The sequence below is a fragment of the Electrona antarctica genome, assembly GCF_951216825.1.
Source record: "Electrona antarctica genome assembly, chromosome: 24".
In the NCBI taxonomy this organism is placed as follows: domain Eukaryota; kingdom Metazoa; phylum Chordata; class Actinopteri; order Myctophiformes; family Myctophidae; genus Electrona; species Electrona antarctica.
This window is the reverse complement of record NC_136803.1, coordinates 23,369,245-23,386,998: the sequence shown is the minus strand read 5'-3', so window position 1 is coordinate 23,386,998 and position 17,754 is coordinate 23,369,245. Positions and strand designations below refer to the sequence as shown.

Sequence of the window (17,754 nt, the reverse complement as noted above, 5' to 3'; positions counted from 1 at the left end):
AGACCCACGAGGAGGTCTGACCAACCTGTAGGAGTCACAGACTCACGAGGTCTGACCAACCTGTAGGAGTCACAGACTCGTGACATTGTGTTCATTGGTGCACCTGCCCGGCCTTGCCGGAGACGTGCGATTATGAATCCCACCAACGTTCTAGGGTAGACCCGGCTCCCGGGAAGGCATCGTTTTACTGAGGTTAGGCCGTTCCGGTTATGTTTAGGGGGGTGCATACTTAGTTTAGACTAGTCATTGGTTAGACATGGGTTAAGGTTAGGTTTAGGTGTGCTGCCCCGTGGGGGGTTAGGTTTAGGGTGAGGGTTTGAGATAGGTTGTAGTTGTAGGACTAATGACTGGTCGCAAAAACGAGAACTGTCAATCACAACGACTACTGGCCAATCACAGCAGGGCTTTCCTAGAACTGCGGTGGGATAAATAACGCGCCGGAGGCACCAAAGAGGAATTGATCCCCACTCTCTGCAGTGGTTGGCAGGAACTTTATCACCACACTGACATTTCCCCTGGGGCGGCGGTGGTTCAGGGGTAGAGTGCCTGGATGGTAACCGCAAGGTTGCCAGTTCAAACCCGGGCTCCCCCAGAGTTACTGTCGAAGTGTCCTTGAGCAAGACACTGAACTATGCTAGTTGGTGCCTTGCATGGTTTCCGTTGCCATCGGTGTATGAATGTGTGTGTGAATGGGTGAATGTAATGCACAATCTCTGTAAAGCGCCTTGGATAAAGGCGCTAAATAAATGCACCATTTACCATTTACTTCATTGTCACATCACAGGTTTACAGGTGTAACTGTTTTTCATGCAAGCTCCATCATTTTTGTTGTTTTCAGAATACAGAGAGGAAATAAAAGGAGGGGGAACAGGGAGAAGGGGGGAACACAAGACAAAAATAAAGTATCAAACACATTGGCGTGCCTCTAGTCTATACCACGGTGAATCACTAAGAATAGTCCCAAACGCACTAGGGACAGTTAGTTCCAGGAACAGCGGTAGAATAAAGATGCTTTTGGTGAATGTGAATTCAGGAGTAGAGTAGAGACAGTACTGGGTAGAAAGGGCGTGACAGGGAAGGGAAGGGTTAAGGCCAGTAGAGAGTCATTATTAATTTATACTTTGTCTTATTGGACAGTGTTGCTTACCGAAAAAAGCAGATGTACAAGCTCACAATGCACTGTAGCAAAGTATAAATCAGGCTTACGGGAGAAAGTAAGACGATGGTAAACAGTGGCGTATCCAGGAATTACGTTTTGGCCAGGCAAGATATGTTAATTGTCGTCTCCCCACGCACAATCGTAGGTTTTCAAAGAGATATACCTGCCAGACGAGTGGGATACAAAGGCTGAAAGGCATGCATTTACATTCCAATGGGTGATTGAGGGTCGCACTCTACCGCAACGGCCAATCAGCTGTCCATTTTAATAGTTCTCATGTCTTGTTTTTGTCCTCTTTTTGAGTGGTGTAAACCACTCCTACAACTGGCTTTTGTGTGCAGAAAAAAATGAGCATGGTTGCTATGTTCAAAATAATTTCTGACGTAATTAAATCACACCCGGGTGAACTGGATGACCGTAGCAACCATGCTCATTTTTTCTGCACAAAAAAAGCCAGTTGTGAAATCACATCCGGGTGTGATTTCATTACGTCAGACATTACGTCAGACCACAGCTGATCATGCTATATAAAACCTTACACCACTCAGTTCACACGGGTGTGATTTTTTTTCTCATTGTATGGATTTTGGCCAGGCAAGAAATGGATTTGGACAGGCGGCCGCCTGCCCTCACCTTATTGTAGATACGCCTCTGATGGTAAATGGTAAATGGTGCATTTATATAGCGCCTTTATCCAAGGCGCTTTACATAGATTGTGCATCACATTCACCCATTCACACACACATTCATACACCGATTGCGGCGTAAGCGATGCAAGGTACCAACCAGCACATCGGGAGCAATTTGGGGTTCAGTCAGTGTCTTGCCCAAGGACACTTCGACATGTAGACAGGAGGAGCCGGGATTCGAACCGCCGACCCATGGATCATTGGACGACCTGCTCTACCTCTTGAGCCACAGTCGTCTACGATGGGACAACAACAGACATGACGAAGCTATAGGGTTCATTTAAAAAGGAAGAAGGCATGACAAATTTGCCCAGAAAGAAAGCCCTTCAAAAAGTGAGGAGAAGTCCTTGTTCTGCTAGATTGCAATGGGAATGGGAAGAGACGCCTGTGAAAACAAAGGAGGTTTCAGAGCGAGAGTCGCAGATACAATTTTAATGATGTTTTGTGTGCAGCATTAATATGAGACCTTGGAATATTCCATGCAACACTGCAGCCGCTCCTCTGACTAAAGAAAGCAAATGCCACGGTGGTTAAGTGTTAACCCATTGATACCTGAGGCTGAATCTGGGAACGCCTTCTAGGGCCTGACCTAAGGTTTCTGAAAACGTTCAAATTTTGATTCATTATTTTTTTAAATAGTTATGTTTTTTCAAAAATAGCAGACCTACAAGTTCATAGCGCGCCACTCGGTGGCGCGCTATGAGCTTGTAGATCTGCTATTTTTCAATAGCTAAATAATAACAATAGCTGATGAGACACAGAGAGAGCGCCGGCATCAAGGGTAGAACAACGTATAGGTTGCACCAGGCATCAATGGGTTAAGGGATCGCTGTATTATTTTCATCCGCTTGCATCCACAACAAAAGATGCCTTTGAGTGCTGGAAGGGGAAAAATAAAACGGAAAGATTTGAGTCTGCACAAATTCTCCCATTAAAAATGTTTTATTGGCATTTCATCCATGCACAGAGGGCTCTGTGAAGATGAAAAGTATTGTAATCCTCTAGTGTAGAATATTGTTTGCTAAATGTTTTCATCTTTACATTCAGCCTAGTCTAATTGTCAAAACCACGTCGCTCTGTGCATTTCAGAAAGGAAAAAAAGTATACAGTACACATGATATGGATATGTTATGGATAGCATATTTAACCCAGTGATGCGTGAAAAGACACTCATGTAGATTCATGAATATCTAAGCTCACTCTCTGGCTGTATATGGACCCCTTTCTGACACTTCTGACCAACATGCTGACTTATGTTATGTGCAATCTTGAGTAGATTCATGAATATCTAAGCTCACTCTCTGGCTAGTAAGGACCCCTTTCTGACACTTCTGACCAACCGGCTGACTCATGTTTATGTGCAATCTTGAATATTTCATCACATAACTCATTTATGTATGGCTTGCACAGCCGAGCCATTCCTTCCACGGAGATAATTAAAGTCCACATTTTAAATTAAATTGGAGAGTCCAGATTGTGACTAATAACAGAAGGGAATTGCAAAAGCAAGTAAACGACAAATTGAGAGTCTGGGGGTGGGTGTACAAGTACTAGTACAGTATGTGTACAGACGGAAAGAGAAACTAAGTTGAGAGAGAGAGAGAGAGAGAGAGAGAGAGAGAGAGAAATGAGAGACCACTGCATAAGAAATGGATGAAGTACAGACATTTATAATCATTTAGACCTTTTAAAACCAACTGCTATAAAGATGTATCTAGTCATCCCCACAAGTATCCGCATTTTAAAGTGGATCCATGTGCCACATCCATGTGCCACAGTGTCCCAGGAATTATTATGTTTTTGCTGGGGGGCGCCGAGTCCATCTCCAAGGAAAAGCAGTTTCCCGCTGAGCACCAGTGGCACTTTCTTTGCCCCCTCTGACACGGCAACACACTGCCTGAGGAGAAGCGACTCACGACTGTCAGATACACACTAGTAGTTAGGGTAATGACATCCACATTGATGTACCAGACCATTTAGACACAGTCTCTGGACAGCTCACAAAGTCCCTTGGGAGCGATAGCAAACAGCCCTCCAGAACACATTTGGGACTACACGTGTGTGTGTGTGTGTGTGTGTGTGTGTGTGTGTGTGTGCCTAATTTATGGTTTATTGTATGATGGTATCGCGCACTGAAGGCAGCCGCCCTACAAGCTCACAACACGTCGTGCACATGACGCACACAGTAAAGATTATAATAAAGTAAACGCACATTGTTATGACAGGCAACACCGAATTGGGCTCAGGGTGGGTTGAGACATAATACCCAGCATGCACTCTTGGGTGTGAATTAAAGAAATGGCTTTCATTCACTGGTGCTCAGAGCCCAGGAAAGTGCTTGTTTTCTGTGCTAGCAGCTAAGTAATTGTATTACCTTGGTGTCGGGTGCAGGTCAAAATAAATTATTTGGTGAGTACACAGAGAACCTGTGTTACTCTTGGACCTTATAGCAGTGGTCACCAATATTTTTCATGTCAAGGACCCCCAAATTGACACTAATTAGCCCGCGGACCCCCATTTGAAAAGATATGCCAGGGACCCCCATAAGAGAAGGTTTTTATGACTCTAGCTGTAATTCTCAACCATTTTAACTTCAAGGACCACCAGTGTATGCCTTAAGGCTACGGATCCCCTTTTAATGGCATTTTTATTTTTGCAACCCCAATATATTTTGTAAAATCACTGTTAATTTAACTCTGAGAGTGTACAAATGGTTCCATTTGTACACTCTCAGAGTTACAGACCCATAAGGGTCCATTTGGTTCCTAACTATCATTTAGCTGGGGACCCCCTGGAACTCCCTCAAGGACCCCTGGGGGTCCCCGGACCCCACTTTGGGAACCACTGCCTGATTTCAAGGTAATCTAACCTCTCACATTCACTGCTGTTTGAAAGCCACAGCAGTGCTTGCTTGTAAAGGGCAGACTGAAAATGAAACACTGTAAGCTATTTATTATTTCAAGAGCAATACTACATCAGATTTATATACCGCATTATAAAAACTACTTCATTAAAAAGAAAAGAAAGGAGAGACTACTTCATTAAAAGAAAAGAAAAAAGAGCAACTAAAACAGTAAAAAAAAAAGGGAATTGAGATTAGTTGGTGCGGGCAAGCCTGAAGTCTGATTCGATGATAATCCCTTATAATAATAATTATAATAGCAAGTTTCTAACTAGAGCCATGAAACGGTAGGGCAGCATGTGAGAAGTTCAGCAGTACATCATCTCTGACTCTCCCCTCTCTCTGTCTCTCTCTAGGTATGATTCCATTAAGCCTTTGCAAAAAGGCTTAATTCACTGATAAAATGCGCATATGAAATAAGTTCATGAAATATGCAGTAGGTGGCACTGTTTTGCCAGTAAAGTGAGGCGCATGTAATGTAGGCCGCCGCCTAATCCATGTTCACACCATTGATTTCATTTGACTAGACCTGTACGTGCCCGTCGCAGTCGGCCACCGGCCTACTTGGGAACGATGCAACTTGGGAACCTAATGATATTGTCATAGCACCCGTTTTAACTGTCAGCCGGTGTCCCACATGGAGATCTGTGTATGTCCCTGTGTGCCTGTGTGTGTGTGTGTGTGAAGACTGCAAACTGAAAAGTGTACTTGGCAATCAATTGGGCCCACTGGCAGAGCCTGAAAGGAGTTGGCCTCATTAGGCCCACTGGTAGAGCCTGACCAGAGCCTTTTGTGGTGGTTCTGGAGAACCGTGGGTCCTACCGACTCGATACCTGGAACTGCACTCCCTGTGGGGGTGCATGCCTGGCTGACATCTCACAGTGGATGTCTTCCAACCACCTCAAGCTGAACCCAGACAAGACTGAGCTTCTGTTCTTCCCAGCTAAGTCCTGCCCTATGCGGGAGCTAACTATCTCCGTAGACAACGCCCTGGTAAAGTCTGTCCCGACAGCCAGGAACCTTGGTGTTGTCCTGGACAGTCAGCTCTCGTTCAAAACACACATCACAGCTGTCACTAGATCCTGTAGGTTTACACTCTACAACATACAACGAATTAGACCGTTCCTCACCCAGGAGTCAGCCCAGCTCCTAATCCAGACAACAGTCTTGTCAAAACTTGACTATTGCAACTCCCTCCTTACTGGCCTACCGGCATGTGCACTTAAGCCCCTCCAACTGATCCAAAATGCCGCAGCACACTTGGTCTTCAACCAGCCAAAATTCTCACACGTCTCCCCCCTTCTCCGCTCGCTCCATTGGCACCCGGTCGCTGCCCGCACAGAATACAAAACTCTGATGCTGGCATTCAAAGCAACCAAAGGCATGGCCCCCCCATATCTCACAAGTATGATCGTACCCTACAAACCCTCCCGCTCACTCAGATCAGCCAACGCAGGGAAGCTGGAGGTACCTTCACTAAAAACGCTGGGACAACGCTCCACACGTCCCAAACTCTTCTCCCTTCTGGCTCCAAAACTATGGAATGCACTTCCCATTGCAGTCAGAACTGCAGCCTCACTCCCAATCTTCCGCCGTAGTCTGAAAACCCACCTCTTCAGACTCCACCATGGCCCGTAGCACTTGCCCTAGCCTAGCCCCTTAGATAGCACATTATGTAGACTTAGATAGTATTTTAAACAGACTTATAGCTTGTTATGTAGACAGCTCTAGAATTGCACTTTATGTAGTCATAGCACTTTATAGTACACATGTATAATATATTATATAGTATAGTATGTATAGTTTACATAGATACTCCACTGTTACGTTCTTAGTTTACGCATGATTCATGATAACTACTTTTTATACATGTGATGTATGCCATGCTTTTTGTTATTGCTCAATGTAAATCGCTCTGGATTAAGAGCGTCTGCTAAATGCCTAAATTGTAAATTGGAACGCGTGTGTCGAATGTGAAGTCGGTGGGTCAAACGGTTCTCGAGTTACGTGCATTACAACCGTACACACACGTACGTACGCACGCACACAGACGTGGCGCATTTATAGTAGGATGCGCTTTGTGCGTGCTCTCAGTTTAACGGACGGGACCCCATAAGCCCATATATTGCGTTGTAATCTGATCCCTGGTTAGCGGCTGACCGTCAGCCAGTCTACAGCAGCTCGGCAGGCATCTGCTGCTTTCACAGTATTCACACCTACAGTCAGCATACAAAGAATTATGATTTGTTGTGTAATGCTTGTCTTAATACAGTATATTCGGGGTGCATGTAGCCTATATGTCGCGGGACTCGATTGGAGCATAATGGTCGTTTATACTGTAAATTGATTGATTGCAGCTGCAAACAGTTGTGAATAACTTGTGTTTCATCGGCTATAGCCTAGCCTACACGTTTAGGTTGCTTACCGGTATCTTATGCAATGAATATAAGAATAGATGAAGCATGCATGGATCGACTAGCCTGCAGCGACCAGGCAGCTAGGTTATAGCCCATAAAAGTTTAAACATCCTTTATTGGCGGGGATAGATTCTCAACGTGTAGTCCAAGTGTGTGTGTGTGTGTGTGTGTGTGTGTGTGTGTGTGTGTGTGTGTGTGTGTGTGTGTGTGTGTGTGTGTGTGTGTGTGTGATCGTCCCTTGCATCCATACAGTAGCGATCCAGATATCAAATCAGAGTGCCCCGATCAACTCGGGAGGATTCAGACTTCAGATGGGATCTTTGAACACACTACACAATTATTTATCGGACGGGTAGTAATAAACTGGGACCTTATATGTATCCACAACATCACTCCCTCCCTACCCACCCTCCCACCGTTCACTCCACTGCCTCTATCGCTTTTTTATTTTATTTTCCAACTGTTCAAAAGCGGTATAATGCGAGTTCAATGCTTTCTAATTAAAAACCTTTTCCACAAGTGTTTCCATACCCTGTTTGTGCATTTCCCATTTTTCGATATAGGCCAAAATCCACGCGCTGCAAGCCGAAAAGTGCTTTTACGAAAAATGGAGACTTATTCGCATTTTGAATGTGAGTGTTTCCATACAGGAGTTTTTGCGCAATGCGCAAATAAAACACCTACAGTCTGTCTCTCTCTCTCTCTCTCATACATATTCAGTTTACCTCCACCTGTCTCCCAAGATCTCAGTCATTAAAATTTTCTCTGCAATGTGCAAAGTATAATTGTTAAGTCCTTTATTATTACTGTTACAATTATGTTTGCATCACCAATGCTGCGATTTGAAGTAGAAGTGCATATAGCTATTCATCTAATCCTCTATGACAGTTTTGTGTACAATTGAGTGTCAACTTGTGTAGCCATATGTCAATGATTATTTCACATATGTACTTCCTCTTGCGGGTGCCGTGTCATTCACATAGTCGGAGTAATGGGATGTGGGTGAGATAAAAGAGAATTGCTCACAAGAGAATTGCTCACTCACCCCAAATGAGAGGTGAACAGTCTTACTGTCAACACCAATAAGACACCAAGAGGTCAACATCGATTTAAGGAGGAACATACAAAGGTGATTATCAGACTTCTGTGCAAATCAATGGAGACGCGGTGGGGGAGAGTGGCCAGTTTGATGTTCTTAATTGGACATCCACACACACACACACATCACTCATCATTGGACATCACCAACACTCAACACAGAAAGCATCCTCATAAATACTGCATCTCTACACTAGATGCTCCCACACCGATAACAAAGCTCGGCAATCAACGGCACACACAGGATCATTGTCTACCTACCAGAGCAGCACAGTTTATTTTCATCTATTTTCTTTCGTTTATAAGTCAAATGTTCTGCACCGAAATGTCTGAGATTGCCTCTGTAGCTGATGTAAGATGGCAAAATAGTTGATATCTCGCCTCGAAAAACAAAAACAAAAATGGAATTAAATATTTAGTAGTTCTTCTGACCAAGCAATTGGTTGAAATAGGCTATCCAGCCGTGCTGAAATGAGCATGACAGCACACCTAGCCGTTAATTTGAGAACGGATTAATCACATTAGAAAGATCATCAGTTGTGCTGATTAGTGACAGTTTTGTCAGAGCAGCAGCATTATTGGCTTAGGAATGGAACAAAAAAGGCAGGTCTACGATCCTGTATTTTAACATCAGATATTATGGTGGTACTTGGAGAGCCAAATATTTTCTGAGGTGGTACTTCAGTATAAAACAAATCACACCCGTGTGAAGTGAGGGGCGCTAATATATTAAAGTCTAACTCATGTTGATTAGGTGATGTAATGGTGATGTAAAACAAACGGTGCCAACACAAACATTAAACGCCATTAACAATAAAGAGACAATATGACGTAAACGACACATTATGACGTACATTTTCCCTTTATTGTCAATGCGTTTACTAAAACAAATTTTGAACTAACGACAAACATTAAACCTGTTTTTTTTTAGGAGGGGCCCTCAAAAATGTTGGGAACCAATGGTCTAGAGCAGGGGTAGGCAACCTTAGGCACGGGTGCCAACATTGGCACAGGGGAGGGTTAGTGATCTGGGAACTCTCAGGCAGACTTGATGCTCCGGCCACCAAACGGCTTGGCCAATCAGCGGCAGGTAGAGGCGGGATCAAGGCAGCACTGTGTATGCCTTGATCCCGCCTCTAGGTGCCGCTGATTGGCCAGGCCGTTTGGTGGCCGGAGCATCAAGTCTGCCTGAGAGTTCCCAGATGGGAGCAGGAGGGGGGAACCCAGTGTACTCTCTGCTGCCCCATCTGGCGGAGTCAGGTTAGGTTATCACTGGCACTCTGGCAAACGTGTGAGAGAGATGCTTTTTGGTTTAAAATACAAATATTAACTAAATTAAGTTTCCTCAAATCTGTCTGCAGAGATAGGTGGTTTATTGCTCTTATATGAACATATTTCAGAAAACAGTCAAACACAGTCTAAATCAGTTGGAAATTTTGATGTGGTTTATAATTGAGTTTCCACCCCAGAGCCGTCATTTGGCTGAGCCAGGACATTAACAACTCCCACGCTCCTCGGTTATACTTATTCTAGATGTGCAATTACAACACCTGGTCCGGGCAGCACTATGCAATTTACTTAATTTACTTAATTACGTGCACTGTTAGGAATACTGATATGTGTGGGTCGGCATTAGGATTGTCCCGGTCGGATCGGGTGATCGGAAATCGGGGGCCAATCGCATCATTTTCAAATGATCGGAATTGGATCGGGAGCCAGAAACAGTGATCGGAACAACCCTAGTATCAATATTATATCCATCATGATATTAGACTGGATATTGTCTGTGATTTGGGATATTGTACTATTGTGATATGGCATAAACGTGTTCTATAAAATATAAATATCGGATAGGGAAAAATCGGTATCGGCAGATGCTCAAAATAAACGATCGGAATCGGATCGGGAGCAAAGAAAACGTGATCGGGACATCGCTAGTCGGCACGTCAGGTAGTCAGGATGTACATAGGCATCATTCTTTGTGCATTGAGTAGAAGACAATCCCAGCTCTTCAAGTAGGTACATGTGTCTCCTGTCACAGGCCTAATGGTGGATTTTATTTTATGTTATATATTATGTAATCTGCTCGTAAGGATCTGGAGTGTCAGTTTGGTATTCAATTGATCATTGTTTGCAAACCGTCATGTCGGTTTATTGTAATTGTTCATGTAAACTGTAAAAAGTGTCCTGTAAGTCCATATGGGCTGGGCTTCTTCGGAAGCATGACACTTAAATAAAGAATCAATCATCATCATCATGTTATAGCTTGCTCAAAGCAGAACGGTGGCAGGCATGCAGGCACAAAGACAGACAGACACAAGTGAAGTGCTCTCTGCTCTGTATTTGAAAACCAGCTCTCTGTTCCGTGAACACTTTACCGAGAACAGACTTTCACAAAAGATCAGCTTCAAAACTTCAGCCCAAAGGCACAACACTACAGTGACACAAAAATATCCATTCAGGCTTCACTTTCCCCTGTTCCCATTTTGTTTTCTGTCTCTCTTTCTCTCTGTCTCTCTGTCTGTCTGTCTGTGTGCCTGCCTGTCTACCTGCCTGTCTGCCTGTCTGCCTGCCTGCCTGTCTCTCTCCCATCAAGCACGGAGAGTGTCTATTGTAACTTGTATCTCCAGAGTGATCAGCCACCATAATAAACTGAGACAGAATGATTTGCTCTGGTGGGTCTGCAACCGTAATTAATCACACCACGGTGGCCTCAAGGGCCATTATTAATTTAAGAAGTTTTGGAGATTCATGTAAACTTCTGCAGTACCTTTTATTTAGTGGTATAGGCCTGAATTGAGTTTTGGGCTATACGACGGCTACTAGGATTGCCCATGAATGTCCTTTTCTTTTTGCTGAGGTTTGCGTGATCTGCGCAAAAGGACAGTTAACCCATTTTGGGCGGGAACCCCTTTTGGTGTTTTAAACATTATGTTATAATTTAGCTATTGAAAAATAGCAGATCTACAAGCTCATAGCGCGCCACCGAGTGGCGCGCTACGAGCTTGTAGGTCTGCTATTTTTGAAAAATCGTGAAAATTTAGAAGGATTTTCTCAGGATTTAGAAGGATTTTTAAAAGTTTTGAGGTCAGGCCTAAATGGGTCAAATGATAAGGGACAATATCGGTGGCACCCAACTGTATGAGTTTAGTCGGTGGTGTACTTTTGGGAAAATGTAGCCTGGCGTGGCCAGGGTATATCACTTTTTGCACCAGCAGATCCATGTCTAGCCACGCAAGGCAAGGGAGATTGTTATTCATCACATAAATCCACTACGCACTTCAGGGACAGTTAGGCTATGCTATGGCATAAATTACACAGGGATTGATTCCCGTGCTGGGGTCCAACATGGCGAGGGACAGGATTTCCAACTAGATACTTCGAGGCAGGGAGAGTTAAGCCTATTAGCTGTATGTGATATTATAACCAGTCTCATTGGTCTACTGATGCTCTCCGACTCCTACTCAAGGACTCTCCGTGACTGGCAGGTGAACTTATGCATTATGATACTTTGATAATGCCACATTTAGTTGGCTCCAGCTGACTGGCTCCAGCTGACATTACTACAATTTTCAATTGTAGTAATGTAAGGAAAATCGAAATTCACATTGGAGCAAGAATTGTGCGGCACTATAGTCTAAACGTAATAACGTGTTAAAAGCCTAGAGGCCAGTGTTCACAGTAGCCAGCCGATTAGATACAGTATATCTAACGTGAACATCTGAGGAACAAAAGAACGTCTAAAGGGCAGATTCACATTCACACCGTCTGCTTCAAACTGTTCCCACTGGCCATGATTTACATTGGCCTTGATTATTTCGCACGTGAGTACACTTCATTCAACTTCAATGCTTTCACCTTGCAGCGATCCATATCCGATATTGCCCATCGGAGATAATTACAAAGCTTACAATGTTCCTTTAAAAAAAGATGAATGAAATTTCTCCAAAGGGTGGCACTACAGTCGGCATAATCAATAGGATACTGAGGTTTGTCCTATAATCTGACAAGATTATGCGATATCTTGTGTGCAAAATTGTAATTATGGCCTGAGGGTGGCAACAGTCTATTCAAACTATGGTTATAGGTGATATATAGGTGACCTCCTCAAACGTCATGTCCCCTGTCATGTCCCCTCTCGCTCCCTCAGGTCTGGTGATGCAAACCTCCTCGACGTCCCCAAAACCAAACTCCGTACGTGGGGTGACAGAGCTTTTGCCTTTGCTGCCCCAACCCTGTGGAATGCCCTCCCTAAGGCACTCAGAGATGCCCCCACCCTCCAAACTTTCAAAACCACCCTCAAGACCCACCTCTTCAATATTGCCTTCCCTAGCTAACCCTTCTCACTGTCTTTCTTTTAAATGTTTTTTAGCTTTTAGTGTTTTTTCTTTTTCTAATAAAGTTGTTTTATTTTGTTGTTACCTCTGTAAAGCCCCCCCGTGTAAAGCGTCTTTGGGTACTCCGAAAAGCGCTATATAAGTTTGAGATATTATTATAAGGTGACCACTGAAAACTACTACTACTACTAATACTGACCGACACCACGCCATGGGGATAAGCAAATCCCCGATCACCCGAACACATCGCTCTGTTTTACTAAGGTTTCGGTGGTCATCTTATCACCTAAACCTGGAGTATGAACAGGCCTTAAGGTGACACACTACACTCAGCATGTTTCATTGATCGTTCCATGATGAGATATCTTGAGTGCAAATGGAAAGTTTGGCCTCAGGGGTTGTTGCAAGAGGGAAAGGTCACGTGGTCACCAAAATCATTAGGGGTCATCCGCCTGGAAACGTGAATGTGATTTCATGCCAGTCTAGCCAGTAGATTTCAAGATATCTTGTTTGGGATCAAAGTGGTGGACGACAGCCATGCTGTTGGTGGAGCAAAAAACATTACATTCACTACAAATCCAATGCCCGAGCTGCCCTACAGAGCGTCGCAGTCCCGCCCCCTACCAGGGCCCAGGAAATGATTCTCCATTCATTTTCCTCATAGACATTTCATAAAGTATTTATTTAAAGACGGTTACGCCGTGGACAAAGCCAACTCTTGTCGTGACAAATCATGACAATAAACACAATGTTTTGGGCCAAACAAAGAATTAGAAAGTAGAAAAAAACGGCAGGTTACAACACTTTTTTGTTGTTTTTCTTCTTTGTAATTGTTTGTTTGGTCCAAAATATTGTGTTTATTGTCATGATTTGTCACGACTGGAGTTGGCTTTGTCCGCGGCATAACCGTCTTTACATAAATACTTTTTTAAATGTCTATGGGAAAAATGCATTGGGATTCATTTCCTGGGCCTGGCGTCGTCATGACAGGGGGCGGGACTGCGACGCTCTATAGCCTCAACCCTCACTATTTTCAGTAGTATCTGTGCAACCCACGTCCATGAAAGACATTCCCTCATTCCCCCCAGGTTGGAAGGCACAGGGCTCACTGAGCAACGATCTGACCTGACATACTGCACGATCTACAGTACCTGGATCAAAACACTCATCGAAGAATTATATAAGTATAAGCGCAAATGATTGAATTAGGTCTGTGGGCTGTTCTGCTTAGTGCTGGCCTCATTTCACTTATCAAGCTCAATTCATACTAAAGTTACATGCCGATGGCATGCCGCCGCCGTGCCGTGCATCGAAAATAGCCAATCTACAAGCTCATGATGCGTAACCAAGTATGAATCCATCACAAAGACAAGCCCCACGCTTAGACCAAAAGGGGATGTCAGTGCTATAGCTGACACTGACAGGCTTGTCAACTCCACCTAAAAGTTGAATGCTATAGTTTTTGCTGATGCGAGAGGGCAAAATAGTTTATATCTCCCTCTACCAAGGCATTACAATTATCCTAGCAATCAGGCGTATGCACAGGTGCGTAGGCCAGTGGACATCAAAGAAAGCAATAAGGTACACCCGCACACTGTGTATCTGCTCGGCACAAGAGTATTGTCTTATTTAATGAAGCAACGTTTCGGTCACTAGGGACCTTCCTCAGGCATCCTGACAATCCTTACCATTGAGGAAACCATTCATCTTTTTCTTAATTCCTTCTGTACACTGTCCTTCACGCCACGGCTGAATTCCATGTATCTATCTAAATGATGCTGTTCAGTTCATTCATGCATCCGATTGTTCGGGGAAAGAAGCTTTTTATTCTATTTCCGGTGGCTTTGAGACTGCGAAACCGTAATGCGTCGGCTACAGCTAGCATCTCAAACAGTCTGCGGTTGTGGCTTGAATCCTTCATGATTCCTTGAGCTTTTCTGACACAGTGTTCATCGTACAGGGCTTGGATGGGGGGGGGGGGGGGGGGGGGGCATTCGGCTGTCCGCACAACCCTCTGCAATTCTTTGCAAGTTTAGGTCGGTGCAGTTGCACATACCACGCCGTAAAGCAACCAGTCAGCATGCTCTCCGTGGTGCCTCTGTAGAGAGCTCTTAGAACTTTTGGACCCATGCCAGCTTTCTTCAGTTTTTCTGAGTGCTTTCTTCACCACCTGCTCCGTCCAGGTGAGGTTAAATCTTGCTACAAATAATTTACAAGGACAATGCCCCGCCGCAGCGTCACTGACAAGAAACTGTCAATTATTGTGTTCATTGTGTAGTTCCAAGAAAAGATGGAATCTCCACTGTCAAGAATTTAACACCGGGCCTCTGTGGGGGGGCTGGGTGCGTGGGCGGCTGTTTTATGTCACACAGATTTGTATTACATCTGTTTCAGATGCTTATTCACTGATAAGGGAATTATCACAGCGTGTCACTGTGGGCAGCAGCAGCGACACTGAACAAATTGCAGGCACAGTGTTCTGCTGAGCGCCTGCTGAGCGCACCTCCAGTCCTCCACGCCGCCACAAGCCAAATGTCTGCTGTGTGGACTGCATGGAGACACCCAGAGGTCAGAGTCCCAAATTTGGACTTTCTTGACCCTTCAGCATTCAATGCTTTAACAACACATCATCCATTATATAAGTATACTAACCAACAGCAGATTTTTGTATTCCCTTTCCCGTCCTCAGTTGCAGTAGTGTGTGTGTGTGTGTGTGTGTGTGTGTGTGTGTGTGTGTGTGTGTGTGTGTGTGTGTGTGTGTGTGTGTGTGTGTGTGTGTGTCAGCAGTAGCTGTCAGCAGCAGAACACATAACACAACTTAAGGGCGCATTTCCTCTCTGCAAATAATGTTAATATATATTCTTTTGCAACTATTCCTCCCGGCCAAGAGCTACCTATGCTGCCCCAGGCAGTAAAGTACGTGTATGCCTATTAAGTATCCAGTCAATATTATGGCTGGGAGCTGCCAGGGCTGCAAGGCATTGTTTGATTTAATAACTGGCCCAGTTATGAATCCCACTCCTCCCACCCAGTACAGGAATTCATGTTTACATGTAGTGTTATTGATCTATATACCTTCCTATGGTGGAAACACGAATGTAATGCATAAATTAACATCTCAAATTGAGAATGATTGATTGCCTCACTCAGGAACTGCCTCGTTGTATTCATATAACAAATTATAAATGATTGTCAGCCTTTATAATTTGCACGCATTACTACTTTAGTTAACTTGCCTTGTTGTGGCGCACATCCAATGCGCGCTACCTAGAAAGAATCTGCGCTCGTATAGCTATTGACGATTGGATGTATGTTTACTTACGAGTCCCATCAAAACGAGTGGCAATTGTATCCAGGAAGGTGTTCTGAGGAGCTATCAGACCCCTCACCCCCTGCATCCGAGACCTGGTGGAGCCTCGCCTCTCTCTTCGCTCCGGCACATTGTTGTCCACGAACCCGGGCAGGAACCTGGAGGTCCCTGGCGCGCCTCCCAAGCCCTGCAGGAGGGCGCTGATCCGAGACCCGCGGGGCTCCACTTTTCCAGACCGGTTGGGATGACCAACTCAGGTGGCCATCATCATCATCATGACAGGATTATTATAGGAAGGAAGGAAATACAATCCGATGGAAGTTATTGAACTTAAGTTTTGACATTAAAAAAAAAGACGGGGGGGGAAAAAAGGCGAAAATCCTTCACATTTTCTCGCGGCTGCGATGCGCGCAGCGCGCTGATTGCGTCCTGGGCGTTCTGTTTCCAAATCCAAACCGCAGCTCCACCTCTCTCTGATCCCTCTCTCGTGTCTCGGCTTTCTCCTCCTGTCTCAATCTATCTTTCTCCCTACTCTACTCTAGCCCCCTCTCTCTCTCTCTCTCTCTCTCTCTCTCACACACACACACAAACCACACGTGCGCGCGCGCACACGATTTGTTCTATTCGTTGATGTTTGCATGAATCATGAATGTATGACACGTAAGACGTAACCTACATAATATGCACTTGCATGATCCTTCTGCCAGCACAGTATATGGTTCACAATCTAAATTATAAATGAACGCAGCCATCTAGCATACATCGTTGTTTTGACTGTCTCCATTGATCTAAATTGGGATGGAAGTGAATGAGCCCCATTCCCATCATGGTTCCCAATCCCACCACGACTGGACCAGTGGAAACTGAAAGCGGTCCGTGTGTTTTCTATAACTACTACTAGGCCCTTTCTGAAACCAGTCCCTTGACTTGAAGTGCTCTCGGGAGGTTCCCTCGTCAGAAAGTGCCCCTCCAGCTGAATCAAGTTCCCTTGATTAGGGTGCTGGGTATAAAAAACTGTTTGGAAATACACTCGCCCTCCTTGTGCAGAAACAGGAAACAGACACCATCCGTTGCCATGGTTACCATCACGCAATTGTGTTACCTGTTATTTTGTTTGTACAGTTATATTGCATTGTATCGTGTATGTTTGTGACATGTGGATTTCATTAATATGGAAAAAGGAAATACAGCGTGACTGTCAAAAATGACATGTCATATACATCCATGGTGTTTATAAATCATTGTGTTAAAAGTTGTTTTGTTTGTGTGGTTTCATAACTTTCATTTATAGTTTTTTTCACGGTGGGGTAAATAAAGAGCCCTTGTGAACATCAGTTGGAGTGTTGTCTATTCTGCATCAGATGAAGATTGTTTAGGAGGAGTTTATTTATCATTTATTTGTGGTGGTACTTACATTTGTAGGTTGCGGTTTCCATGCGGACAGAGAACAGGGCTGCACAAGGCAATCGAGTCTAGATCGGCACAGACTCGCTCTTGAGGGCTTTATAAGCCACTTCCACTCAAGGCTGCTTGGTTTCGGACGACACTTAATATGGCGCAGCCTCGCGTGAACGCGCATATCGAGGGCAAGTATGTAGAGCGAGTGGCGAGGAGCTGGTTTCAGAAAGGGGGCTAGTCTACTACAGCACTGCAGCAGTCCTTAACTCTTGGACGCCATCTTCAGGGAATCCGAATAATAATCCTAAAAAGCACAAAACAAAGAAAATAATTCAGCAAAGAAAAAAAAAAGAAAAAGTCCAATGAGAAATGAAAGATTCAGAGAATTAAAATGATTAAAAAGCCTTTCAATAAAAGTACTTTTTTAAATTTTAAATGAAGACA

At 44.3% G+C, this 17,754-nt stretch overlaps 1 protein-coding gene across 1 annotated transcript in view; it reads right to left on the bottom strand.

The window, feature by feature from the left end:
• The window catches only part of LOC306917324 (voltage-gated delayed rectifier potassium channel KCNH8-like), a 92,711-nt gene extending 75,287 nt beyond the window's left edge, over positions 1-17,424 (bottom strand). Inside the window, exons 1-2 of the mRNA XM_079495498.1 lie at positions 17,327-17,424; positions 15,925-16,164 (exon numbers count right to left, since the gene is read on the bottom strand). Of these exons, the coding sequence (XP_079351624.1) occupies positions 15,925-16,164; positions 17,327-17,348 (262 nt within the window). The 5' untranslated portion in view covers positions 17,349-17,424. The remainder of the gene's footprint in view (positions 1-15,924; positions 16,165-17,326) is intronic.
• Between the last annotated feature and the right edge of the window lie 330 nt (positions 17,425-17,754).